General features: G+C 41.8%; 1 protein-coding gene and 1 long non-coding RNA gene across 8 annotated transcripts in view; one reads left to right on the top strand and one right to left on the bottom strand.

The window, feature by feature from the left end:
- Positions 1-292: 292 nt before the first annotated feature.
- The window catches only part of MBNL2 (muscleblind like splicing regulator 2), a 249,726-nt gene continuing 223,900 nt past the window's right edge, over positions 293-26,118 (bottom strand). For 5 of the 7 annotated variants that reach the window (XM_030567642.1, XM_030567614.1, XM_030567588.1 and 2 more), the window contains exon 9: positions 293-3,148. In XM_030567642.1, the coding sequence (XP_030423502.1) occupies positions 3,021-3,148 (128 nt within the window). In that variant the 3' untranslated portion in view covers positions 293-3,020. The remainder of the gene's footprint in view (positions 3,149-26,118) is intronic. The other 2 variants (XM_030567623.1, XM_030567632.1) reach the window with 1 other exon arrangement.
- On the top strand, positions 21,449-24,927 carry LOC115653895. Its single transcript, XR_004001033.1, has 3 exons — positions 21,449-21,810; positions 22,321-22,452; positions 24,577-24,927. It is a non-coding gene; the product is annotated as an uncharacterized LOC115653895 (long non-coding RNA).

Genomic DNA, 26,118 nt, shown 5'->3' with positions numbered 1-26,118 from the left:
ACATACACTATGCCCATTCCCTCGTAGAGATGATGTGCACAGCAGTTGTGGATGCTGCTGTAATAGCTCCGGCTGACTAGGGGGAGGGAGGAAAAAAGGAGAATTCCATCCCCCTGCAAGTCATTGTTTGCTCATCGTAAGCCAGGTCATTTCATTTTAGGGTATTTCATCTCTGTTACTTGGTTTTAAAAAATACCATGCTCATCTTCTTTTGACTTTTGGCTCTCTTTACTTGTTGCCCCAGTTGCTCTTCTCGAAGTTACAACAATGAAAGAATGTTGTGCTGCTGCAATCATTTTAAAATGCTTCTTTTTATTTGAGCGGTTGCACATTGGGTGAATGAACTTAATGTTACAACAAAAATATAATAGATATTTAACAGATTGCTAATGGTTACCGTAAAAGGCAGGAAAGAAGGGCTTTCTTTAACTGTTATTGAAATATTCAGTATAAGTGCAGTCAATTACATTTTGTATGAAAGAGGCAAATGATAAGGTATTTTGGTGAAGTGCTGTTTCATTTATAGAAAATAAATACTGAGACATCTCAAGTAACTTGAAATCATGTCTCAGCTCTAGTATTTACTATTTCGATGTTGGCCCATCTCATGGTTCTTTCTGGGGAGTTTATTTATTTATTAAAATTAAATAAAGCATTTAAGGTTTACTCATCATCATAGTTTCTTTTTAAAACATATAAAAAAAGTTTTGGCAAATGATATTTATACAGAAAAATAGTTTTAGATCTTCCCAAATTTGTAATTGTTCTAAAAATTATTTGTTAATAAATAAAATGCAGAATCTGTTGAACACTTATTTGCACATCTGTGCAATTGCCTCCTTATGTTAGCACAGATCTGTACTTGTACAGTTTTTAGGAATATCACAAAGTTATAAAGTTGGAACATGGATCTCATATTAAAAATACATTTTCTCTTTTGTTTTGTAGGTTTGTCTGAATGTCATGAATGGGCAAAAAATAGTAGTACTGAAGTAACTGTAAAAAACTATAGAATAATCATCATGAAACATAAAAAGTTTGCACAAAACAATGTTTTAAACAGTCCTCTACATAAAATATTTAAACAATCGGGATAATTTACCATTTAGTCTTGTACAATAAGCTACCAAAATGTCTAAATGAACTATTATTAAAAACAAATAAAAACAACTTCGACAGATATAGGCAAGTTGCAATGTCAACTACCTAGTAATAATGACTGAGAAAGTCTACAAATATTAGTGTTTCAATAGTACATAATGATGATACCTTAACTGCTAAAGTAACAGGAGTTAAGATACATTTTTTTCCACAAAATAAAACAAATGCAACATTACAACCACTATGTTAATTTTACAATCAGATTGTGATTTTTTTTCTTTCGAGTGATCAGATCTACAGCTTTACTATAAATAGATAGTAATTAGACATTTGACAAACAAAATTTAGAACAGAAAATAATTTCCTACACAACTAATCATACCGTTAGTGCCTCTAGTGCCTTTCAGAAAAGGCAGTGCTGCCAACGTTTAAAATAGTTTACAATCATTTTGAAAAGGTTAAGTTAAAATACTGCAATCACTAACTATGTCCACACAGAAAACTGATGTTGCCAACAATTATACATAATATTCACTTATAACAGCTGTTTTCATTTTTAAACAATAATTTTAAAACTACGTACTTGTGAAATGTGCAACATACAAAATGTAAAATATGAAATATTTGGTACAGTAGTGCTGGAAACAAATCTTAAACCAAACCTAAATGAAATTTTAATTGTACATATATAATTACCTTGTAAATCAACAATGTATTTAAAAAAGTAAACATTAAAATCTGTTTCATCCATATATATGTATGTATGTATATATATAATATGTATATAGTTGTATTAAAGATATCTTCATATTTCTGTGACATAAAATATGTTTTTAAAGAAAAAGGTTAAAATAACTAGTTTTTTTTCTCTCCATGCTGTAATCCGGTTACAACCCTTTAATTCAATTTTTAAAAAATGCAAGAACAGCAATGATTTATTAAACTGAAACTCTCCCTACATTTTTAATGTTTAGTTAATAATCTAGATTAAAGTCACTTATCAGGTTTTCAGTGACTGAACTCAATTTTAGTTAAATTAGGATATCTTACAAATCTCCTCATCTGCAGCCTTTTTGTTGTTGTTGCTCTTGATAGAAGTTACCCCAGCAGCAACTTGGTTCTTTTAGGTAACCTGACTGAGAGTTTAAAAGATTACTCACTTATTGTGGATTAGATTATTGGCATCAGCCTCACTTCCTTCAAGTCTGATGTGGCAAAATTTAGGCACTTCTGCAAAGTCTCTTTTAAAAACATTATAAATATACTCGTAAAATAATATTTAAGACTCTGTTGTTTGGGGGTATGAAGTTCATACCGTGCAAAGTTTTAATTTTTTTCTGCTGTCCCATGATTCAATGCAGCTTCTCTATACAAGTCAAATATCAGCTTATGTCTAGCTAAAAAATTTGTGCTTTACGTTGGATTTACTATTACATTTTTAGATTTACAGGGTGATGAGCAGGGTCCTGGGTTTTGTTTCACTTCCTTTCTTCGTACTGGAGTCATCAGACTAGGGTAGTAAACACAGGACTTCTGGTTTTTCTGCTCCGTTACAATAACAATAATTAGGGTTAAAAATCAAACCTGGAACTGGGATATATTTTAGTCAACGTAAATTGATTATTGCTAAACTTGAAAGATTCATAAAATTGTGAATCTTATAACACTAAATTAATGGGGCCATTTGCATTAGCTATAGTAATGGAGATAATAAATATTCCTATGAATTAAACTGTGTTTATAAAAATCTTTAAAAGTAAAATGTTACCCTTTATGTCTTGAAACATCACAGCTGGTATCAGGTAGTTAACTATTTTAGGCTGGAATATATTAAGCATACCATATGTAATATTCATATATAATACAGCAGCACTAGCTTTTTAGAATTTCTGATCTGTCCATAAGAACAAAATGTTTACTTAGCATGCAGTTTGTGGCAATTCTAGAGAGGAGGAGACAGGATAGTATGTACAATAACAATGTTTTGCCATTCTCAATGAGGTCTCTTGACATTCCATTCCATCCCTGCTGATTATTTCAGGATTATCTGTAAAGAAATGAAATTATTATTGAATTTTTCTATGATTTTATTCTTTTAAAAGAAGGTCACTACACTACAATTTAGGCTTTGGTCTATTTAAAATTAAGACACAGATTACGCAAGGTTTTCACTATCGACCTATGTTGGGTTTAGGAGTCTGCATTTCACCAACTTGTCCTTTTCCTCTCTATTACAGACCCTCAGGAGGATGCAATCAGACAAAGGGGATATTACACTTGAAAATATCAGATATATTTCCCATTTTATTTTGATTTTATTTTATTATTTTATTTTTCCAATAAAAAAGTGAGAAAGAAAAATGTCAAAGTGAAAAGCAAAAGTGCAGTTATTGGGCCAATCCTTAGAAGTGCTGAATGCCCTACACTCCTTGAAATCTCTGGGGGTTGAGGGTACTCTGCACCTCACAGGAGGGACTCAGGACCTCAGAGGACAGGAACAATTATTTGCTACAATTTTAAGGCTCAACTCCTTCTCCCATTACAGTCAATGATGGGAATGGTGCGCTTTCCATTGACTTCCACAGGAGCAGAATTGAGCCATGAAAGTTGTTGGGCTGGATGCTTCAAACAAGACAAGACACACAGCAACATTTTCCTAATTCTTACTTTTTTTGGCAGGTCAATGAAGTGAAACACCTTTCCCACGTAATGACTAATCCTGCTAGAGTGACATTTCACTATACTAGAACCCAAGAGTGCTGGAACCTGTTTTCTACTGGTCAATCATTTTATTTCCCATACAGCAAAGGTTAACAGTATTATTTTATACCCTGTATAAGATACTTCAAACGCCTCTACTGTACAGTACTGAAAAACAAACCAGATTTCCATCACCCAAATAGACTAGCTACAATGCCCTTTCCTAATGGGTGCAACATCACCACCTGGGGGACATGCTGCAGTATCTCACCATCACCACGCCTCTATTTCAGAGCTAAAAAAGAAAGGCTCGAAAGCACAGGACATGTGCTGAAATGCCTCTTTTTTTTCCTGTTCATTTGGGCACTTAACACATTTTCAAACCATATTTGTAGGTCATATATAACATAGTATTAAATAGTACTCTGCCCATTTACGAACTGTAGGCTTGTGCCATTCTTTACTGTGGTATTTATCTAAAAAAATAAGATGCTTTGAAAATAACCCCAGCAACATACTACCTCTGACATACAGATCACCAAAAAGAAACACACTAGCCCATCATGGACAGCCCTTTATTCCAGCCACATATGTGATTACTGATGAGGAGTGCACCAAGAGCTGGCTGGAGCATGTCTATGTCTCTATCAGTTTGCTGCTGTAGGTACAGTATGCAATCAGGATGGTTTAACTATTAAAACCATCGTCCTGTGGGTACCCCAGAAACCTCAGCTCACATGTGTGGGGACAATGAACACCAAGGTGTTCCATTTCTCAAAGAAAGACAATTGTTAATAATACACTGTATTTCCAGAAGTGACATCAGTGTTGTCATGTATCTGCAAGTTGCACCGTTTTCCAGGTAGGAGCTCTGGAAGTGTTATGGTCTGGAGGTGGATCAGATACTCAAAATTCTGAATTGCTGCTTTTCAAGGCACCTAGTTTGGTCATTCTGTTCAAACAGTCTGTTCTAGAAGGCTGGAATAGCAGCTCCCACTAATGTTACTGAATGATCTACTTCAAACCTGGATTGTTTAAAAAAAAAAAAATCAGTGCTACTCTGAGAGGAAAGGAATGCTCTGTATGACCAGCTGGAATTTACCTGCACCTATGAGCTTTGAACTTTCTGGCATGCCAACTTTTGTATCTTTATTATCATTTATATTTTGGTAGGCTCTAGAAGCTTCAACCACAAACATACATCCACCGCCCCCAAAGGATTTAAAATCTAAAAAAGACAAGACACAATGGATGGATGAAATAAATAAATGAGTTGGGGAGAGCATAGGAGAGGATGAGGGAATAAAGATCTGATGATTATTAAACATTTGAATTGTGGTAGTGCCCAGACACAAGCCAGAGTTGGGGCCCCATTGTGCTAGACACTGCCCATGGTGGATGTTTTAACATGGATTAACTGTTTGAACAATTTGTAGCCAGTTGGTAGCATTAATCGCAATTTCCTACCTGCTTCGCCATTCTCGGATGGCAGTTTTCTGTATACATCACAGTTTTAAGGAGTAACCTGAAGAAGGGGGTGCCTTTATGAATTTTGACAGAGAGTCTTTCCCCACCCAAGTGGCAGCATGGGGAAAAGGGTGAAGGTATTTGTAGGAGATGTGCGCATGCATAGGTATATTAGGCTCTGCTGACCCTACACCAGTTCCTCAGTTCCTTTTTGCCAGCAACTCCAATGGAGGGGCAGGAGGGTGGGCAATGGAATGGACATGAGCAACACATTTCAAAGAACAACAGTTATGAAAGGTAGGTAACCATTTTTCTTCTTCAAGTGCTTGCTCATGTCAATTCCATTCTAGGTGACTCACAAGCAGTATCCTTGGAGGTGGGCTTGGAGTTCACAGCCAGCATCAAACCAAGCCTGCTGGGTAAGTGTGTAATGGGATGTGAATGTGTGGATGGACAACCAGGTGGCCACCCTACAGATATCCTGGATAGGCACTTGGACTAGGAAAGCTGCTGAAGAGGCTTGCACCCTGGCTGAGTGGGCAGTTACAACTGCTGGAGGTGGCACCTTTGCCTGATCATAACAGCAGCGAATGCAGGCACTGATTGAAGACGACATTCTTTGAGTGGACACTGGACGACCTTTCATCCTGTTGGACACAGTGGCGAACAATTGCGTTGACTTGCGGAATGGCTTAATCCTTTCAATGAGAGGTGGCGAGAGGGTGGCCTTGCGTGCACAAGATCAGGTCTGCCATGGCTTGAAACTGAGCCTCAGGGAGGAAGGCTCTGGTTAGAGTAGTCAAGGACAGGTCCAATGAACTCTATGCGTTGTACTGGAATTGAGGTAATTTTTTTTTCTGTTTATCAACAGCCCCAGGTCACAACAGGTGGAACAAACCAGATCAAGATGCTGTCGCACCTGATCCCCGGACCAGCCTTTTATTAGCCAGTCATCAGGGTACGGATAAATTTGTATGCCTCGGTGCCTCAGGTAAGTGGCCACTGGTGCTCTGCAGTTTGTAAGCACTCTTGGGGCTGATGAGAGACCATAAGGCAGCACTGTGAATTGAAAATGGCAGTGGCTCAACACAAGATGGAAGAAACACCTGTGCCTCAGGAAAATGGAAATATACATCCTTCGAATTTAGGGCAGTGTACCAGTCTCCCAGATCGAGGGAGGGGATAATGGAGGCCGAAGAGATCACGCAAAACTTTAACTACTTGAGAGACTTGTTGAGGTGGCGCAGGTTCACAATGGGTCTGAGGCCCCCTTTTGCTTTTGAGATTAGGAAATAAACAAGTCTGAATGGACCTCCTCTTCCACCCCCAAGTGTAGGAGGTTATCAGCCTCCTGAATGAGGAGTCGCTTGTGAGAACCCCAGGACCTCAATGGAGGCAGAGGAGGCAGGGGATGGAACAGCTTTCTAGCCTGCTGAGTGGTGTGCAGACCCAAGGAACGGAGGGTGGCATGAGAGTCTTTGAGGCCATACAGCCTTGCATCGGTCAGCTCCAAAAAGAGCCCTGCACCTTCAAATGGGAGGTCCTGAAGGGTAGTCTGTCTCTCTTGGGACAGCCCAGAGGACTGCAATCAGGAGCTGCGCCTCATGACCACCACAGAGGCAACCGCCCTGGCTTCCAAGTCCGTAGCGTCCCAGGCCATCTGGAGGGTGCCTCTTGCCACCGCTTTACCCTCTTCCTCCAAAGCGGTGAATTCCCAGGCTTGGTTCTGTGGAAGGCCCTCCTTGAACTTGCTGATGGGGTCTGACAGGTTGAAGTTGTACCTGCCTAGCAGGGTGTGATGGTTAGACACCCAAACTTGCAGGCTGGCTGTCGAATAAATTTTCCCACCAAACAAGTCCAGCCTCTTGGCATATTTATTTTTTGGTGTGCCACTCGCCTGTTTCTGCCTGTCCCTTTAGTTGATGATGGACATTACCAGGAATGCTGCGTTGGACAGTGGGTATACAAGTATTAAAATCCCTTTGAGGGGACATATTACTTATTTTCCGCCTTCTTGGAGGTAGGCAGAATTGAAGAGGGGGTCTACCACACACAGACTTGGCAATTTTAAGGACCCATGAATGGACAGGCAACGTGACCTGGGCCAGGGTGAAAAAGGGTATGAATTTAAAGAGGTCATCGGACTCCTCCACTAGCTCCTCAACTTCCAAGTTCAGGTTGGCAGCCACTCTTTTGAGCAGGGTCTGATACTCCTGGAAGTCGTCAGGGGGGCTACTCATTTGTGAGAGGCCCGCCACCACTTCATCCAGAGACGATAAAGACAACTACACAGCAGGGGGAAGTGGCTTCCCCTTGCTCATCCAGGGATGACTGCTTGGGCGTCAGGGCCCGTTGTGTTGCCCCCACATCGGATTCAGCACCATGCTCTGATTCAGGTGCAGAATGTGCCAGAGGCAGTTTGTCTGATGTGCCCTGAGAGGAATGGTGGGAGTATGGGACTGGCATGCCGGGTACACCTCATGGGCTCCAGTACTACCACTGGGCAGGCCACTGCCCCTGCTGCCACACTGTCGCTGCCAGTGCCCTGCCAGTCTTGGGGGCCATCAGTGATTCGGCTCTCGTAGGTGAGGGGCTGAACTCTCCCTCTGGTTCGGACCACTGCCCTTCCGGCAACCAGGGAGGAACCGTAGATGCCTGAGTCTATTGGCTGACCCTTGTCTGCTACCAGTAAGGAGAGGGTGAGGACCAATGCCTGCCTGAAGAGCAGTACTGGGGAGTCAGAGACCTTGTCACAACTGGGAATGATCCCATACCAGGGGCATCGATGTCTGGGAGATCGCCTAGGCAATGGTGATCTGCACCATGGTGAACTCTGGCAGGAAGCCTGACAGTACCACAGGTACGCGGCTCGGCGTAGTGACTCAGGTATCCCGTGCCTTGCAGGTGGAGACTTTGGCATCAGGGATCTATGTCTTCTAACCGGGGACTGAGGCTGTGTCATGTGGACCACTGCCTGTGGTCCGGGGATCGGGGTCGCTCCGCTGCTTTAGGGGTTGGTCCCATAACCAGCTTGCCTGTAGATGCTGGGGCTTCAGCTGGGTCTGTCACCTGAATTGGTGTCTGCAGTGCCGGTCAGTCTACTTGCTCTTTGGCCACCAGGCCCCCTTCAGGCACAGATAACCATACTAGGGGACGGGACCTGCTGCCACTCCCAGGAGTAGGGTTCCTGGCTGGACTAGGGGGTACGGCCGCAGAGGTACCCCTAAGCAGCTCTGGAGCGGGCACAGGGTCTGACACAGGTCCTTTGCCCAAAGTTCACTTTTTCTGCGGTGCAGCAGGCCCTTCAACTTTGACCACTTCTTGGCACCGGCGAGGGAGAACGGTGCCTGGTGGATTCCGGTGCCAATGGCGCTGATGCTGAGGTGCTGAGCATGGAGTCTGATTGAGAGGGCTCCGAGGTAGGATGAAGCACAGCCTCCACGAGGAAGGCCCTCAAGCAGATATCCCACTCCTTTGGAGTTTGAGGGTGAAAGTTTCTGCAGATCCTGCACTTATTCTTTCTATGGGGCTGCACGATGAACATGGCTTAAAGTCCTAGCTGAGGCAAAGTTCCTGCCGGGGCCGGGACTCTAATGTTTAAACTACTACTCTAATATTTAACTTAAAGATCTAATTAAGAGCCTATCAACTAACAACAAAGGAGACAGAACAATGGACTGTAAGAACCACTAACACTCTTGTGATGCAAGACAAGGCACTCCAACCAACCATCACAGGTGGTAAGAAGGAACTGAGAGGACATAGGGTCAGCAGCAGCTAATATATCAATGCAAAGAGTGCAGCACTGCTGGGGGCACTCCAGCCGACTTTACGGATACTGCTAAGGCAAAAAACTCAGATGACTGTGCATGTGGGCGTGCACACACTTAGAATGACATCAACATGAGTAAGCACTCAAAGAAGAAATAGTATTTTTCAATTCACCTCATACAAGTACTGTAGTGCAATCTTTTTATCATGAAAGTGCAATTTACAAATGTAGATTTTCTTTTGCTACATAATTGCACTCAAAAACAAAAAACAAAACAATGTAAAACTTTAGAGCCTACAAGTCCACTCAGTCCTACTTCTTGTTCAGCTAATCACTAAGACAAACAAGTTTGTTTACATTTACAGGAGATAATGCTGCCTTCTTCTTATTTACAATGTCACCTGAAAGTGAGAACAGGCGTTTGCATGGCACTTTTGTAGCTGGCATTGCAAGGTATTTACATGCCAGATGTGCTAAATATTCATATGTCCCTGCATGCTTCAACTACCATTCCAGAGGACATGCTTCCATGCTGATGACACTTGTTAAAAAATAATGTGTCATCAGCATGCACTCATGTCCTCTGGAATGGTAGCTGAAGCATGAAGGGACATATGAATATTTAGCACATCTGACACGTAAATATCTTGCGGTGCAGGCTACCACAATACCACACAGATGCCTTTTTAAATTTCAGGTGACATTATAAACAAGAAGCGGGCAGCATTATTTCCTGCAAATGTAAATAAACTTGTCTTAGCAATTGGCTGAAAAAGAAGTAGGACTGAGTGACTTGTACGGTCTAAAGTTTTACAGTTTTATTTTTGAATGTAGTTTTTTTGTACATAATTCTATATTTATAAGTTCAACATTCATGATAAAGAGATTGCACTACAGTACTTGTATTAGGTGAATTGAAAAATACAATTTCTTTCATTTTTTACAGTGCAAATATTTGTAATAGGAGAAAGTATCCACACATGGCCAATTCATTCATATCTACAGCAAGCCCAGGAATGCGCTTTCCTGTCTACCAGGGAGTGGGCTTCTTCTAAATTAATTGCAGAAAATGCACATTCTGCCACTGCAGTGATACAAGTCAATGAAAATATCATTTCTAACAAGAGCAATATATTCTGACAGACTGATGGCCTAGTGGTTAAAAGCCTTGTTAAATATTTATGTATGATTGTGGTGGATTTAATGGTATTTACATATGATTTTAGAGGCAACCACTGTGAGGACACTCTCCTTTTCCCTCCTCTTTCAATATTTGTGTAAAGTGGTCTAATAAAGACCAAATTGTTTGTATCAGTAGGCCACTGTGTAGATTCAAAGCACTGAAATCACGTGAGGTGTCTGAGGTTCCTAGGTGCTAGATGATTGTTATTACCCAAGCAATCAATGGTAATTTCAAGCATGCTGGACTTCTCTACAGATTTGCCTCTAAATATCCAGAAATATTTACCCCTTCACATCTGCTATCCTTAAGAATAATTTTTGGAACATAAAGGCCAAAATTAGCTTTCATTGCTATGAGTTCCAGCACAGCACTTTCTAGTTTTTACAAAGCCTCAGGAATAAGGGATTCTCCAAGGTTTCATAATGGTGGTGAAGTCGATCATGCAATATATGTTTATCTTTTTAAGAATTACCATAACTTGGGCTATGACTAATCCTGAATCAGTTTCTGCAATGCGTTTAAAAGGAGTGACAGCCAGGTAAGAATTTTTTTTAATCACTGTCTTCAGTTCCCTTGCAAACTAGCAACCAGCATACATGGTAGATAACTCCAAATTAGCAAATAGTTGCCTCAAAAGAATTACTAAGAGTTTGAACTTGCTGGTGAATTTTGAGATGAAGTAGAAAATCTGAATGTGTCTTTTAAAATAAATTCCAACTTTTAAAACCTCAGATAACTTTTCTTGAGATCCAGAATAGCAAGTTCATGGTTTTCATTGAGACAGTTCACAACAACATAAAGAGCATCTTCTATGACCTTGAAATGCACATCATTTAAACAGCTAATATTCATTGCTGTACCGTACAAATACTGGCCAACCAGTTTTGATTTGAGGTCTACTGCCTTGATCCTTACAACTGTGTGACATCAGCTGTCTGAATATCCAAAGCTGGTACACTGCAAAGAGAGTACAAGATTTCCCATGCTGCACAAATCTGATATACACTGACTCTAATTACAGACCTGTCATTGAATCCATCAGCAAGTGCTGTAAAAAACTTGCTTTTTGTATGTATTTGAGACACATCCCTAAAGAGACTGAGATTAAGTCTACGAAGTCTTTCATTCCACAGATGTGAGTATATTTTGAGCCAAGATTAAGGCCATATCTCTCAAACTGAATTCATGTTTTGTGACTGTGTAAGTGGTGTTAACAAGATGGTAAACATTTGGCTCTCCCCCTATTGCACGTTGCAGAGCTATCTTGGGAAAGGAGCTTCTTGCAGACAAAATGACAATTTGTGCATTTCACATGAGCAGAAGAGCAGTCACGTACATGTAGGCAAAACATTCTAAAGGTCTTACAGACACTTACAAGAGGACTGCCTTTATCAAAAAGCTTATCACATTTTCTGAAAATTACAGGAAATATTTAATTTTTTTGACACATAAACCCTTGGGGTTTATAGCTTTCAATGAGTTTTGGAAAAAGCATCTACATCGAAGTTTCTCATATTCCTATCCCATGTGCTATGTCCTTTACACTTACCCCTCTCCTGGTTCAGGCTGATTTATTAATTATTATTACTATTACTATTATTATTATTATTTTTACCCCCGAAGACCAAAAGGGTGAGTAGATGTGTTCCAGACATTGTTTTTTTTAAAATAAAAACAAAATCAAATCTATTATCTAATTTTTAAACAGTCCCACATCTTGTTTTGTCTTTCTGATACCCCTTTTGGATGTCTATCCAGCATCTCCAGATCAATGTGGCCAAAATTCAGGTTTTGATCTGCCCCTTCAAACCTTCCTCCCCAATCCCAATGTATCTGTTACCACAGATAAACACCATCATTATCCTAGTCACTCAAATATATAATCTGGGCATAGTCTTGAACCTTGCCCTCTCTCTACATTCAGACAGTCATGCCATATGCAAGTCGTGCCGTGCCTACCAACATAACATTTTAAAGAATTTGCTTCTTCTGTCTGTCTAGATTGCCAATGCTCTAGTTCAGGCTCTCAGTATCTCATGCCTTCGCTACTGTAATCTCCTTTCTGGTCTTGACACCGATTATACACTTCATCTGAAATCCAGGCAAAACCTGCTATGAGGATAATCTTCCTGGGTCACTGTTCTGGCCACATTAGACCCCTCTTTACATCCCTCCTTTGGCTCCCCTTCCTACATCATATCAAACAATCTCCTGGTATTTACATTTAGTTCCAGGCAGTCTGTAAGATCTGTCTTACTGAGCTACCAATTCCCACTTTTGCTTTGCCAGTGATACCAGACTTGATTGCTCATTTGTCCATTTCTCTCTCAATCATCTCTGCACTTTCTGCAATGTCACCCTCCCCCCACCCCATGCTTGGGGAAACCAGCTCATCAAAATTCATACTCCCTTTAAATCTCTCCTTAAAACTTACTCATGCCTTGACTGCTACACACCACTCCTGTGTGCCTGATTAGGCAAGCAGTGAGCTATGACTTCTGTTTGCTGCTCACGTCTGTTCATTTTATTGTTACCACACCCACCTGGTGTGCCTGTTTTGCTGTCCGCTGCATTGCCTCAGACATAAAAACTGTGAGCTCTCTATGTTAGCAACTGTCTTGTTATTTGTCTATATAGTGCATAGCACAAATTGGGCCTTGGTCTTTGTCTGAGGTTCCTAGGTGCTAGAGTCGTATAATTTAATATAAAGAGTGTTTATACAGTGTGTAAGTCTTGAACTGATTAGCATATTAAGAAGTCTACCCTTGGCAGCAGTCAGTAAATTTGCAATTACAAAAAAACTGTAACAAAGTATGAAAGAAAGGTAATCTCACCCTAAACTCCAGTAAAACTGTTGTTTAGCAGTTGCAGCAAATAAAATTAAACTGTAGTTTATTTTACTACAAAGCCTCCTCTGGCTTAGTTGGCAAACTAAAATAGCTGTTGCATTTCAGACAAAAATAACTGCCTTTGAACTACCTGACTGCAGCCTATGGTTTGCAAGCTTTATTTTCCTCTCTTAAAGTTAGCTCAAACTCTTTCAGCAGGTGCTTCAATGTCTGCAAGGTTCTAACAATTATTACACATTTTACTCTGGACTGGCTGGAACATCACCTTGCCTTTGAACCTCACTATAGATGAAAACCTCATATTCAATTTCTTTCCTCCCCAGTCACCACACACATCTGATTAATTACAGCATTAACAGACACACACATTCAAAATGAAGCTCAGCCTGAGGCATGCTTAGCAGTGCATTTCCTCCTGGCTTTACACTCTTTTCCCAAGGCATTACTTGTTTGGCTGACATCAATCAGGCCCACCTACCTGCCCTCTGACTGGCATCTCATGTCTACTGCTCTGCTCAGTCCCTTCTCCTCTCCTGTCTCTGGCCACGTCCAGACTAGGAATTAAAATCGATTTTAGATACGCAACTTCAGCTACGAGAATAACGTAGCTGAAGTCGAATTTCTAAAATCGAGGTACTCACCAGTCTGGACGGCGCTGCATCGATGTCCGCGGCTCTCTGTGTCGATTCCGGAACTCCGTTCGGATTGATGGAGTTCCGGAATCGATGTAAGCGCGCTCGGGGATCGATACACCGCGTCCAGACTAGACGTGATATATCGATCCCCGAGCAATCGATTTTAACCCGCCGATGCCGCGGGTTAGTCTGGACGAGGGCTCTGAGTCAGCTCAGTTCTCTTTGCTCCAATTCTACTCTGCCTCTCTGACCACCAACCCGTTGCTTGGCAGCTCAGTGCTGCTGTGCCTAATGTCTGTCCCATTGTCCTTGCTAAGTGGGCAGGAAACATGATACTTTCCATGAATCCGTAAACTCAGGGGTCGTACCCAATGACTGGAGAACTGCTAACATAATACCTATTTTTAGGAAAGGTGGAAAAAGTGATTTGGGAAACTACAGGCTTGTTAGTCTGACCTCTGTTGTATGCAAGGCTTGGAACAAATTTTGAAAGAGAAGTTAAGAACATAGCGGTTAATGGTAGTTGAGATAAAACACAACATGGCTTTACAAAAGATATATCATGCCAGACCAACCTGATCTCTTTCTTTGAGAAAATAAATGATTTTTTAGAAAAAGGAAATGCAAGTAGAGAGAAGGGCTACTCAGATAATCGGAAGAATGGAATACTTATGAGAGGAAACTCCAGGAGCTTGGCTTGTTTGGCCTAACAAAGCGAAGGCTGAGAGGAGATTTGACTGCTCTCTCTAAAGACATCAGAGGGGTAAATACTATGGAGGAAGAGGAGTTTATTTAAATAAAATACCAATGCTGATACAAGAATAAATGGTTATAAAACTAGCCATCAACAAGTTTAGGCTTGGAATTAGACAAAGGTTTCTAACCATCGGAGGAATGAAGTTCTGGAATAGCCTTCCAAGGGAAATGGGGGCAAAAAAGCCAACTTCTTTCAAGAGTGAGTTTGATTAGTTTATGAAGGGAATGGTATGATGAGATTTGTTACATGCCATTGTAGGCAATTTGAAATTGCTGGTAGCTCTCAGTTACAACAGAGAATACTTTCCCAGATGTCTGTCTGGTGGGTCTTGCTGACATACTCAGAGTTGAATTGATCGCCATTTTTGGGGTTGGGGAGGAATTTCCCCCCAGGTCAGATTGGCATAGACCCTGGGATTTTTCACCAACCTCTGAAGCATGGGGATTGGGTCACTTGCTGGTTTAAACTAGAGTCTCTGTAACTTGAAGTCTTTAAATCATGATCTGAGGATTTCAGTAACTCAGCCAGAGGTTATATGTCTATTACAGGAGGGGGCATCTGAGGTTCTGTGACCTGCAGTGTGCAGGAGGTCAGAATAAATGATCACGATGGCCCCTTCTAGCCCTAAAGTCTACGAACCAATTAGTCCCAGGAAATAAGACTTTTCCCAGACTGTATACATATATGTAAGTTTAATGAATGTTTGATGTCATATGCAGTATAATTCGAGACGTATGCAAACATAAAAGCCTGCAACCACAATGTTGCTTTTTTGATGGAATATAATAAATATCTTTTGTATATTTGCCATTTTAGGAAACATATTGAGGTGATAAAAGACCAGTTTTTAGCTAAACATGGATTTCATTCTCTCCCCCTTTTATCATTTGTATAGAAGACTTGAGTATCTGAAATCATTTACTATCAGAGGCAGATATATTTCTAGCAATGGAAAATGCTCATGCTATTACTAGCATCCTTTGATTCCATTAGTAACAGGTTGTTGACGACTCACAGCAGAGATCTTATGGAATGGATGGAAGTTGCTCTTCTCTGGATTCACTTCTTTACAGTGGTCGCAGATGGATTCCACAAGAAACAGGCCTGGTCTACACTACGCGTTTATACCGATTTTAGCAGAGTTAAACTGATTTAACACTGCACCCGTCCACACGAGGCCCTTTATATCAATATAAAGGGCTCTTTAAACCGGTTTCTGTACTCCTCCCTGACGAGAGGAGCGGCGCTGAAATCGGTATTACCATATCGGATTAGGGTTAGTGTGGCCGCAAATCAATGGTATTGGCCTCCGGGCGGTATCCCACAGTGCACCACTGTGACCGCTCTGGACAGCAATCTGAACTCGGATGCACTGGCAGGTAGACAGAAAAAGCCCCGCGAACTTTTGAATTTCATTTCCTGTTTGGCCAGCATGGAGAGCTCACCAGCACAGGTGACCACGCAGAGCTCATTAGCACAGGTAACAATGCAGTCTCCTGAGAATCGAAAGAGCTCCAGCATGGACCGCATGGGAGGTACTGGATCTGATCGCTATATGGGGAGAGGATTCTGTGCTAACAGAACTCCGTTCCAAAAGACGAATGAAAAAACATTTGAAAAAATGTCCAAGGCTATGATGGAGAAAGGCCACACCAGGGATTCAGTGCAGTGCAGAGTGAAAGTTAAGGAGCTCAGAAAAGCCTACCAGAAAACCAAAGAAGCAAACGGAAGGTCCGAGTCAGGGCTGAAAACATGCCGCTTCTATGCTGAGCTGCATGCAATTCTAGGGTGGTCCGCAACCACTACCCCACCCCTGTCCGTGGATTCCGAGGTGGGGGTTGTAATCTCAGCCATGGCTGAGGATTCTGCGGACAGGGAAGATGAGGAGGAGGAAGAGGAGGACGAGCTTGCAGAGAGCACACAGCACTCTGTTCTCCCCAACAGCCAGGAGCTTTTTCTCACCCAAATGGAATTACCCTTCCAGCCCTCCCAAGCCAGTAGCCCAGACAATGAAGCCATGGAAGCGGCCTCTGGTGAGTGTACCTTTGTAAATATAAAACATGGTTTAAAAGCAAGCTTTTTTTAATGATTGATTTGCCCTGAGGACTTGGGATGCATTCGGGGCCAGTACACTTATTGGAAAAGTTTGTTAACATGTCTGGGGATGGAGCGGAAATCCTCCAGGGACATCTCCATGAAACTCTCCTGGAGGTACTCCAAAAGCCTTTGCAGAAGATTTCTGAGCAAGACAGCCTTATTCCATCCACCATGGTAGGACACTTGACCACGCCATGCATGTAGCAAGTAATCTGGTATCATTGCATGACAAAGCCTAGCTGCGTATGGTCCCGGTGATTGCTGGCATTCAAGCAACATCTGTTCTTTATCTCGCTGTGTTATCCTCAGGAGAGTGATATCGTTCATGGTAACCTGGTTGAAATTCAGGAATTTAATTAAGGGGACAGAGACGGCCATTCCTACTGGGCTGTTTGCCTGTTGCTTAAAAGAAATCCTTCCTTGCAGATAGCCAAGCGGGGGGAAAGGAGGGGGGGTAATGGTGCTGAGCTTTTTCGCGTTTGGCTAGCAGGGATCTTCCCTGTTACCAGCCATGCGGTCTGGGGGAGAGGGGGGTGATTAGCAGTGATCTTCCATGATACCAGCCACGCGGTGGGGGGAGGGGTAAAGCAATCATCCCAAAGAATTGGATGGAGGGGGTGGTTTCTGTTGCTGCATGTTAACAGGAAAGAAGCAGCATTGAACAGGATTTGCTTGGTATTTGGGAAAGGAGGGCACTGTGCATATGAAGGCTGCAGAAGCTGAAAGACAATGGCTTACCATGGCCACATGCAAGCTGAATTCTGCTGCCTGGACCTGTGTCTGTGAGATCTCTAACACCAGAGCCGCAGGCACTCAATATTAAGATGCAAAATGCGACCTTGTAGTGAAATCACATGTGCTATGTAAGGTGAATAGTGTTGTCCACTGTGAAAGAGTATAACTATTGTTCTGTAAAAATGTATCTTTTTAAATACTTCTCTCCCTTTCTAACCTCCCTCATGCAGTTGCAAATTTTTCAAGCCTCCCTACTCCATCCCAAAGGCTATCTCAGATAAGGTGGAGGAAAAAAAAGATGCGAGACGACATGTTCTCGGAAATCATGGAAGTAACCCGCAATGAAAGAGCTCATCTGAATGAGTGGAAGGACGTGCTATCAAATTACAGGAAAGATGCCAGTGAACGTGAGGATAGGAGGGACCAACGTTAGGAGAGGAGAGACCATCGAGATGAGTGGTGGCAGCAGGAAGATCAGAGGTGTAGGCAGGAAGATCAGCGGTGGCGGGATGCAACGCTGGGGCTGCTGCGTGATCAAACTAACATCCTCCGATGTCTGGTGGAGCTTCAGGAACAGCAGCAGGGTCACAGAGTGCCGCTGCAGCCCTTGTGTAACCACCCTCACCACTCACCATGTTCCATATCTTCCTCACCCAGATGTGTAAGAACATGTGGGGGAAGGCTTCGTGCACCCGCCCACTCCACCCCCGTGGACAGCCCAACCAAAAGGCTGTCATTACTTTGAAATATTTTTTGTGGCCTTTTCCTTCCCTCCTATCCTCCTCCCAAACCACACCCGGGATACCTTGTCAGTTCTCTCCCTCTTTTTATAATGACTTTTTAATAAAGAATACATGATTTTTAAACGATAGTGACTATTTCCTTAAGCAAGCTGTAATCGAAGGGGGAGGGTGGGTTGCTTACAGGAAATGAGTCAATCAAGGGGGGGTTCATCAAGTGGAAACAAACACAACAGTCACACCGTACCCTGGCCTGTGATGAAACTCGTTTTCAAAGCTTCTCTGATGCGCACCGCTTTGTGGTGTGCTCTTCTAATCGCCCTGGTGTCTGGCTGCACGTAATCAGCGGCCAGGTGATTTGCCTGAGCCTCCCACCCCACCATAAAGGTCTCACCCTTACTCTCACAGAGTTGTGGAGCACACAGCAAGCAGCAATAACAATGGGTACATTGGTTTGGCTGAGGTCTGAGCGAGCCAGTAATGTGCGCCAGCATGCCTTTAAACGGCGAAATGCACATTCTACCACCATTCTGCACTTGCTCAGCCTGTAGTTGAACAGGTCCTGACCACTGTCCAGGCTGTGTGTGTATGGCTTCATGAGCCATGGCATCAAGGGGTAGGCTGGGTCCCCCAGGATAACTACAGGCATTTCAACATCCCCAACTGTTATTTTCTGGTCTGGGAAATAATTCCCTTGCTGCAGCCATTTAAATAGGGTAGTGTTCCTGAAGACGCGAGCATCATGAACCTTTCCTGGCCATCCCACGTGGATGTTGGTGAAACGTCCTTTGTGATCCATCAGTGCTTGCAGCACCATTGAAAATTACCCCTTGCGGTTTACGTACTGGGTGCCCTGGTGCTCCGGTGCCAAGATAGGGATATGGGTTCCATCTATCGCCCCCACCACAGTTAGGGAATCCTATTGCAGCAAAGCCATCCACTATGACCTGCACGTTTCCCAGAGTCACAACCTTTCATAGCAGCAGCTTAATGATTGCTTTGGCTACTTGCATCACAGAAGCCCCCACAGTAGATTTTCCCACTCCAAATTGATTCCCGACTGACTGGTAGCTGTCTGGCATTGCAAGCTTCCAGAGGGCTATTGCCACTCGCTTCTCAACTGTGAGGGCTGCTCTCATTTTGGTATTATGGCGTTTCAGGGCAGGGGAATGCAAGTCACAAAGTTCCATGAAAGTGCTCTTACGCATGTGAAAGTTTCGCAGCCACTCTGAATCGTCCCAAACCTGCAAAACTATGCGGTCCCACCAGTCTGTGCTTGATTCCTGGGCCCAAAATTGGCGTTCAATGGCTAGAACGTGCCCCATTACCAGCAGGATCTCCAAAGCGCAGGGGCCCGAGGTTTGGGAGAATTCTGTGTCCATGTTCTCATCACTCTTGTCGCCGCTCTGCCGTAGCCACCTCCTCCTCGCCTGGCTTTGCAGGTCCTGGTTCAGCATAGACTGCACAAGAATGCGCGAGGTGTTTACAACGTCCATGATTGCGGTCTTGATCTAAGCAGGGTCCATGTTTGCTGTGCTATGGCGTTTGCACAGTTCACCCAGGAAAAAAGGCGCGAAACGGTGGTCTGCTGCTTTCACGGAGGGAGGGATGAGGCTGTACCCAGAACCACTCACGACAATGTTTTTTGCCCCATCAGGCACTGGGATCTCAACCCAGAATTCCAAGGGGCAGAGGAGACTGCGGGAACTATGGGATAGCTACGGAACAGCTACCCACAGTGCAACGCTCCAGAAATCGACGCACACCGCCGAATTAATGTGCTTAGTGTGGCCGCGTGCACTCGACTTTATACAATCTGTTTTACAAAACTGTGTTATGTAAAATCGGAATAATCCCATAGTGTAGGCATACCTTCAGTCATGTCATTCTTCCTATTTAATACTTCTATGAAGCCACTAAAGAGAGAATCTGAGACAGCTAATGCTGTCATCTCATCATTATGCTCATGCTTATTATATTAACAAGTATTTATTCATTTCAAATAAACAAAAGTAGCTACATTCTAGGACTAGCCAACCTTATTCACTCTTCTTATGAACAGTGAATAATATAGTCCCTTTAAAGCAGAGGTTTTCAAACTGTGGGGCTGCCCAGGACTGACAGCCAGGGCTCCTGCTGTCAGCCCCAGGCGGCTGTCAGCTGGGGCTCCCACAGTCAACTGTCCAGCTGACAAAATTGCAGCAGTCACAATCATTTCTATAGCAACAATGACCTTTCCCACCTTCTAGTTTAGTGTATCATATCCTCTCCTTACAACAAGCAGTTGTGCAGTGCTTATTCCACTGGTGAGTTTGATATTTTTTCATATTTTGTGGTGAAAAATCAATCAGTACTTATTGCCAAAAGATAGTGTTCTGAAATGAAAGGCAGAAGCTGAAACGGCTGATACAGTCACCATATCAACCACATTGCCAAGAATAAAAAGCCTTGTGCAACTGGAGAAAAACTGATTCTCCCAGTTGCATTTGACATTTGCAGGACCATGCTTGTAAGGCAGAGCAGTTAAAAATGATCCTGCTGTCAGACAACACAGTGAGCCGCCGAATCTGACATGTCAGAAAATATCAATGTGCAGCTGATCTCTCAGTTACAATCCAGTTTATTTGCAATCCAGTTGGATGAAGCAACAGATATATCAAAAAAAGCTCATTTAATTGGTTACATTCGGTATGTCACAAAACATCAATATTGGAAGATTTTCTGTTCTGCAAGTCAGTTAAGATGCATGCAACTGGATCTGAACTGTTTAACATTTTAAACAACTTAACTTCTCACAAGTTGAAGGGGGAAGCCTGAGCTGGCATCGACACGGATGGAGCCCCCTTCTATGCCCGGCAGTAGGGCAGGCTTGAAAGCCAAAGTATTTGAAATTGCTCCACATATATCGTGGACTTGTATGATACACTGCAAAGCACTTGCAACTCAAAACATGGATCAGGAACTTAATGATGTTCTGAGTTCTGCTATCAAAATCATAAACTTTATCAAGATCCAGCCTATTGAGGCAAGTCTCTTTGTAATCCTTTTTACAGAAATTAGAGCGGAGCACAATCTTTTTTTGTTTTACATGGAAGTCAGGTGACTATCCTGCGGGAAAGTGCTGCAATGCATTTTTCAACTGAGAAACTAAGTTTGACTTTTTCTAGTGGATATGAATTTCAGCAACACAGAGACACTGTGTGATCCCTGCTGGCTTGTGCTTTTGGCTTACCTTGCTGATATTTTTGACAAACTGAATTCTCCAAATGTCTCATTGCAAGGAGCGGAAAGTACTATTTTTGACCTGCACAACAAGAAAGCTAGCTCTATGGAAACCAAAAATCAAAACCGATTTAAGCATTCCACTCCCACTAACTGACGCTATTGATGAAACACAATCTGAACTATAGAGTGTTGTGAAGCCAAATAAGAATCACTTGACTACTCTCAGAGTCACTTTGGATAAATATTTTACCGAAGGAAAAGTAACCCCTGAACGACTGGATTATTGAACCTTTTGTAGCTGAGGCAGTGACCTTGTCTCAGCTCTCAGATGACACTCAGGAGAATATGATGGAACTTCAGAGTGATAAGATACTGGACATTCAATTTAAAAAACAAGTCTTTGGGGGATTTTAGGCTGAAAGTTGGCTCAGGATATTCAGCTTTGTCAAAGTGTGTGATCAAAGCTCTTTTACTGTTTGGTTCGTCTTATTTGTGAGAGATCGGCTTCTCTTCGCTGGCTGTGTTAAAGACAAAGTATCATTCGAGATTGTGAGTAGAGGACAACCTCAGAGTGTCAGTTTAAAAAATCTCTCCACATAACTGTTCGCAGAGAAACAGGCACATCCTTCACATTAAAGTATCTGTGTACCTGAAACTTACAGTATAGATAATTTAATTAAAGTTGGGTTAAAGGTCTCTGTTAGGCTTATGAGTAGGCTATCGAGTATACCTTTTGCATGTGTCTATTTTTGTCTTGGTTGGGGCCTCAAAGAGGGAGGAGGGCTCAGTTCAACAAGTTTGAAACCACTGCTGTAAAGTTTATCATACTACACAGAAGAACATTCTAATTTCTGTTAGACTGGTAATAAACAGACTACACAGAAAGGGGAAAGCCATTATTGTAGCTAGCTTAGAAGCACCCATGTGATGACTATTTTTGTGTCCAACTCAATATTAACTTTCAGCAGGTTTGATCTACTATTGTAGACTATATTTTTCATCTGCCATTTTTAGGGCATTTTCTTTTCTCTGCTTTCATTTTCTAAACTGCTGTGATAGGTTTACCCAGATGTGCTGAGGAACCAAAGATGTGAAAGGCAAGCGTGAGATTATTCATCATGACAGAATCTATATTTCTCTACCTGAGTGCTATTTCAACACAACATTCCTGAGCTCACCCATTCTTTTTATGTAAGTCCTGCTTTCTATTTTGTTTCCTTCTTGTATTTCATGTGTGCTGAAAACATTTAGAACGAGAAGGGTACTAATAATTTCACACCACTAATAGAGAGTGCTGCCTCATCACAAAGGGCACAGGTAACATTTCTCTACACTCCACAGGAAGAACAAACACTAGTTGTCTCCAAGATTAAAAAAACCCCCACAAACTCTGGCTTCAAATTAAGTTCTCTCCACTGCAAAAGCTCTCTAGCGCAATGTTATGGGTCAGACCACAAATATAATTTGGATTTTCTTGATCCCTTTGTGCATTTCCCACACAAGTCAGTCACTTTGCACATATCGGAGTAGTATTTTGTGTTACTGTACTTATGGTTAGTTTTATAAACTTAGCGCACATATTTAGAATGGACCAATCATGGGATCTGAGGGAAATTTATCCATGACTGTCCTGACTTTTATTCATTTAAATTGTCATACCTTTTCTTTGACTTAAACAAGAAAAAAGTGACGCTATGAATTGTGAATGGCTTTATATTCAAATTAATATATAAAATCTCCAGCTGAATCTGCAAAGGGAGACCCCTGCAAGATCAGTGGCAAAAATGATAAGTGCATTATTGCTGGGGGAATGCTTCATGGAATGGATCATGTACATATAAATAAGTTATCTAAGTTTATTTCAAGGGTGAATTCTTGAAACAGACAACTGAAATTCTTCCAAATTCCAAATAAATACATCTGGAGCTCTGTAGTGCATTACATGGCTAAAATTTTAAAGGAAAAACACATACCTGATATGAACTGTGGATGAATTTCAAGTACTGGCAACTGTTATATCTAAATTCTTTCCCCCCCAAACTTATGAAATCACTTGATCTCAGAAAACTTTGCCCATGTTCCAATAATTAAAAAAACACACCCAATGGAATTGTACCATACTTGCCAAAAATATCACTTTTGGTATGACATAAACTTGAGAAATTTCATCTTAAAGATACATTTATTTGGAAAATTATACAAAAGCAGGAAATATTAGAAAACTGCCTCCTCAAATATATGTATACTGTACCACTACAATATTATATTTTATGAAACAGTTAAATGCAGAAAAACATTCCAAAGTTAAAAAAAGAGAGTGTAAAGAGAAGGAAGGATGCCTAGATTTCTGATATAAAAAGGAAATAAAATGCATGCTTTTCTTTGCACATTTCTCAGTCTGTGTGAAGATACTGCCATCTAGCTAGCTTATGGGAGAAAAAGTCAATTTTCAGTCTTTGATGACTTCTCACACATCCCTTCAAAATTGATAATATTTTATACATTGTAAATACCCATTCTGAAGATGCATCTGACGAAGTGGGTCTTCACCCACGAAAGCTCATGCTCCAAAATGTCTGTTAGTCTATAAGGTGCTACAGGATTCTTTGCTGCTATTCTAAAGATTTGTACACAATAAGGTTGCTAAAAATAACTGTCATCTGTAATGAGTTTCACAGGGTGACAGTTGAACAGAAAGGGTCCCACAAAACAATGTTAGTAAAAATAGATAAAATGAAGACATTTTAAGTGTATTTAGCATTATATTTCAAATATCAAGTCCCTTAATTTCTGTGATGTGATCATTTCTTTCTGTTTAACCATATCTGCACTGAAAAATAGAGCTACTTATACAGTTTCTGTTAATTAAAAAATGTTTTCCCATATACTGGATAGTGTCGACATGTCTAGAAAATGAGTGCGTGAGTGTCTGAAGTCAATGTGAGTTTTTCTGTTGACTTTGCCCTCTTGTGTTTGCAAAGTTTTCCAATCCTTATTTTTGAAAGTGAAACTTCCTTACGTGTAAATCAACTTCTCTGAAGATTTCATTTGATTATGTTCATGCTCCTGGGTCTTGCACGTCTATCATGAAATAGGCCATGAGCCTGTAATTTTTGAGCTTTTAAGACAAGATACATGTGTCTCAGGCACAGGCTCCTTGCTGTTATCTGCATACTCACTATATAAATTCCTTTTCCTCTTTCTTGAGGAGCAAGACACAAAAGCATCCTAAACTACCACACACAACTTTTGCCCCTAACAAAAATGTGGTAGGGTGACCAAAAAGAAAGTTACAAAGCAGCATTTGTTTCCCAGGTCTGAGAGGAAAGTGGGAGAGCAGGAAACCAGTCAAATCATCTGTCCAGAGTTGGTGAATTTCAGGCAAGTAATTTTTCCCTTCTCTAAGAATACTTAATTGACTGAATTCTTACCCTTGAACAGAACAAAGCTTGAGGGAAACTTTTCCCAAACAATGCATTCCCCAAATAGTAGAGAAACAAAGAGGCAGTTTCATGAAGCCAGAAGAGTTGTGAAGGCTTCCTAAATCTCTCCTAGTTTTATAATGTAGTCCTGAGTAGATTCTGTTCATCACGAACTTTGTAGCACCAATGTTTCCTTCATCAAGGCAACATCCTGCATCAGCGCCTTGCCCCAAGCCAAAGAGCCTCATGCTTTAGTTTTGTAGGCTGGCTCTGCATCAAGCTTCTGAAACAGGATATTTTCTTTAATAAGATCTACTATATACATGGTGATATGGTTTCATTGTGACCCTTAAAAAATGCCTAAAAGGGCAAATCCTGTCCCCATATCTCTGAGGCTCAGAAGACCCAATGCAGCAGAACCAATTCTACTCTGCTGCGTGGTCTTTGGGAACAGGGTTTCAGCAGAACGCAAAGAATGCACGCTCACTATGTGCTGCCCAGCCCAGCTCTCCAGTGGAGGGTTTAGGATGGGATGCAGAGGCACTAAGGCTGTGGAGCCTGACAGATACGATAAGATCCTGGACAAACCTTATTAAATTAAGAATTTTAGAAGCTCGCTGTATTAAACATGCAAATGTTTATGTACTATTGAGCGACTGCATGTATTTCCATGGGACAGGGAAACCACAGCCCTCCAAGAACTAAGAACGTGGGGGCATAATTAGGCAAATTCTCTCAGGTTGTAACACCTTCAGAAATCTACCACCACACATACTGGAGAGAGGCTCACACATACTGGTCCAAACTGGATTCTCGAGGGACCAACAATTGGATAAATAACTTGAGTTAAAACTCAGAGCTTTCTTTCCGATCTAACAAATGGACAGAACCTCTGGTCTAAGGGGGAACGCAATCCTTAGGAATGGGTTGGAAGAGCTTTTGCCACTGAGGCCCCATAAGACGCGGGAGCTAGTTCTGAGTGAAAGCTGTAATGAGCTGGTGAGCATGCAGATAGGTTCTTTTAATAATTTTTAATATGTTGTCTCTGCAATGTTTTCACCTTAAGAATAAATGTGCTTGCTTATAAAGGGCAGTGTTATGACTTAGCTGTGGCAATTATACTATTTAACATCTCTGAGAAAAGAAGTGAAGCAAGCCTGCTTACGAAGTCTTTTGCTGGGGAGGTCACAGTATAGTCAGGGAACTGTACCGCCTGGAAATAACCCAGTGAGAAGGGAGAGACACATGTGTCTCCACTCAAGAAAGTCATTGGCTAGGGAGCCAGAGGCACAGAGTGTGTCCCCTTGGTGGATCATAGAGGGGGAATACCGGTGCAGTTGCCGTCAACTGTGACAGAGCCTATTCTAGGACTGTTACTAAATTTGTTCTGTTTTTTTCGAAAGTCAACATCACCAGATTGAACAGCAATAGTTCT

The sequence above is a fragment of the Gopherus evgoodei genome, chromosome 1, assembly GCF_007399415.2.
Source record: "Gopherus evgoodei ecotype Sinaloan lineage chromosome 1, rGopEvg1_v1.p, whole genome shotgun sequence".
NCBI lineage: Eukaryota > Metazoa > Chordata > Testudines > Testudinidae > Gopherus > Gopherus evgoodei.
This window is presented reverse-complemented; position numbering and strand designations above follow the sequence as displayed.